We start from the raw sequence: 2,664 nt of genomic DNA, 5'->3' as shown, positions 1-2,664 counted from the left end.
GCGTATTATCAATTTAACCCTAAAATTATAAAAAATTCAAATTAATTTTTTAAAATAGAAAATTTTATATAAAAGTTACATCTTTAACAAGCCATAAAATCATCAAAACAAATAAAAACTAGAACTCTATGAGTATCAAATTATATATTAAGTGTAGTAACACAAAATTAGAATTAAATCTTAAAAGTTATCTTTAAATATTAAAATATATAATTTTTATCAAATATATGTATCGAGAATTAAAAATATCACAAATATAATATTAAAAAATGCTAAATTCGAATAACAGGACATTTAAATGGTTAGAAGTGAATACAAATATTATAAATAAATAATCTAAACGAAAATGCAATGCAATGCAATGTATAAATTATCAAGTACAAGAAAGGAGAAGAGAAATTAAATAAAAAAACGTGGTTTTTATCAAACGGTAGTTAGGCCAACCATGTAACTCAAAACGACGTATCACCTGGGTGAAATTAGGTCCCCTAATGTAAGCTCCAGGGCGCACTTTAGCCTGAAGCGCTCCACCGAAGACTTAAAATTACGAGGAAACCCTCCAAAAATCTCATACACCCGAACGTTAAAACCGTGATTGGCATTCGCATAGAAGGAACCACTCCTCAACGGGAAATCAAATTTATATTTATAAAAAAAATCTCTCCGTTGGGTGTTTGAAAGATTGAGCTTGGCCACTGTGTTTTTGATGCGATCAATGGTGTGTTCTGGTAATAGAGACATGGCGATGGGATCCGACAGATCGTATCCTCTTCACAATTTCAATCTCCCATGTTTGAAGTGGGGGAATCAGAGGTATCTAAGGTGTATGAAACTTGGTGATGCTTCCGCCGCCGCCACCGCCACCGTCACCGACGAATCTTCCTCCGCCTCCGTTGCTGATCGTCATCGTCGTCGTCGCTTTCAGAGACGCCGATCTCCCCCGTCGAAATTTGAGGGCTTGATGGTTGGTGGGATGAGGCGGCAAGAATCGGCGTCGTCTCCGACCAAAGATTATGGGAGGGAGCAACGCTTGATGATTCCGAAGGGAGAGACCGCGGAGGGGATCGAGGCTGTTAGGGAGAAGATTATGAAGGATCTTAAAACGGCGGCGGATAAGATCAAAGATGCAATTTTTAGGGACAAAGTCTCCGACGGTGATAAGATGGTGGTCGATGAGAATGAATTCAAAGAGCCTAAACAGAAATGGAAAGACAAAGAAAAAGAGAAGGAAGAATCGCCGACGGTGGAGGTGGAGGTGGAGGTGGAGGTGGAGGCGAGGCCGTGGAATCTCAGGACGAGGCGTGCGGCGTGCAAGGCTCCGATTGATGATGGAGAAACGAACAGGAACCACAGTTCTCCGACGAAGAATGAGGTGATCAGCTCATCCAGAGTAAGAGTGAGAGGACCGTCGGTGGCGTCGGCGACGGCGGCAGAAGAGAACAAAAGAGCACGACCGAAATTCTCGGTGCCGCTGTCGAAGAAAGAGATCGAGGAGGATTTCATGGTGATGGTTGGGCGTCGCCCTCGAAAAAGGCCAAAGAAACGCGCACGTTATGTTCAAAGGGAACTGGATGTAAGTTATAATATTTCTCTTTCACTTGGTACTTTTTTTTTCGGGTAATGATTACCCGATTGTTATCGGTTTACTTCAATAACCACTGGTTTTTGCTTTATGGGTGCAGTCGTTGTTCCCGGGCTTACAACTGACGGAGGTGAGGGTGGATTCTTACAAGGTTCCGGAGGTGATTGAAAACGGCAATGTAGGTTGAAGTAAGATTTAAAAACTGATTGAAAACGGCAATGTAGGTTGAAGTAAGATTTAAAAACTCTCACCTTATTTTACCTCTGGTTCACCAAAGAAATGAAATTTAATTGTGGTGCAGAGATAGTGAAGTGTGGGCATGGATTGTTTGTGTAAGCTGACATATGGTAAATTGCTGACCGTAACTAGTCAAATGGGAATATTTCATATAAATGTTGAATTTCCCAGCAACATTGTGCTGTAGTTTCAGTTCTTCTTCTTCATTCATTTTTATCTTTTCTCAAAAGCTGTATAAAGAAATGTATTCACCAAGTTTCCATCTGTGATGCTTTGCTATTTGGAAAAGAAAAAAGATGGAATTTGGTGTGATTTTGTGGAATTAGATTTACAAAAGAATCAAATGAGTTTAGACAAAATCAAAGTTGAGCTTCAAATTTACCTCTACTTATTAAATTACGATTTGGTTTAACTTTAATAATCCTTAGTTGAGCTACGAGCGGTATTAGGAAATTATAAAATAATTTAGTTTTTTAAATAAAAATAACTTGAACATCAACTCGATTTAAAAAAATATTATTATGATAAAATTTGAACTTATGTTTGTCTATATTATTTATTATATGTTCCTCTATATTTTAAAAATGTCAAGTGTTAATTCTTTGAAGTGACTGTCATGAAGGTGTCAAAAACTATTTTATATTTTCCTGGATAATATGGAAATGACTAGTAATGTTTTCCTACTGATACTAAAGTCAAAATGTTACTTCAAAGCCACATGGAAAGGGAAGAAAAGAAAACAATAAATGAATAAGGTCATTTTAAAGTAAATTCTGTATTTTATATTTTAACTTTTAGTTAAAAATACTAATTATTTTCCTTTAAAATATATTATAGCTAGATTT

General features: G+C 36.8%; 1 protein-coding gene across 1 annotated transcript; it reads left to right on the top strand.

Annotated features, from left to right (window-relative positions):
- Positions 1 to 535: 535 nt before the first annotated feature.
- On the top strand, positions 536 to 1,993 carry LOC105766150 (hypothetical protein). The gene is made up of 2 exons (XM_052630822.1): positions 536 to 1,573; positions 1,683 to 1,993. The coding sequence occupies exons 1-2, from the start codon at positions 707 to 709 to the stop codon at positions 1,767 to 1,769; spliced, it is 954 nt and encodes a 317-aa protein (XP_052486782.1). The 5' UTR covers positions 536 to 706; the 3' UTR covers positions 1,770 to 1,993.
- The last annotated feature ends 671 nt before the right edge of the window (positions 1,994 to 2,664 follow it).

Source organism: Gossypium raimondii, chromosome 5 (assembly GCF_025698545.1).
Source record: "Gossypium raimondii isolate GPD5lz chromosome 5, ASM2569854v1, whole genome shotgun sequence".
NCBI lineage: Eukaryota > Viridiplantae > Streptophyta > Magnoliopsida > Malvales > Malvaceae > Gossypium > Gossypium raimondii.
The sequence above is the reverse complement of the archived record's forward strand: the minus strand, read 5'-3'. Positions and strand labels throughout refer to the sequence as shown.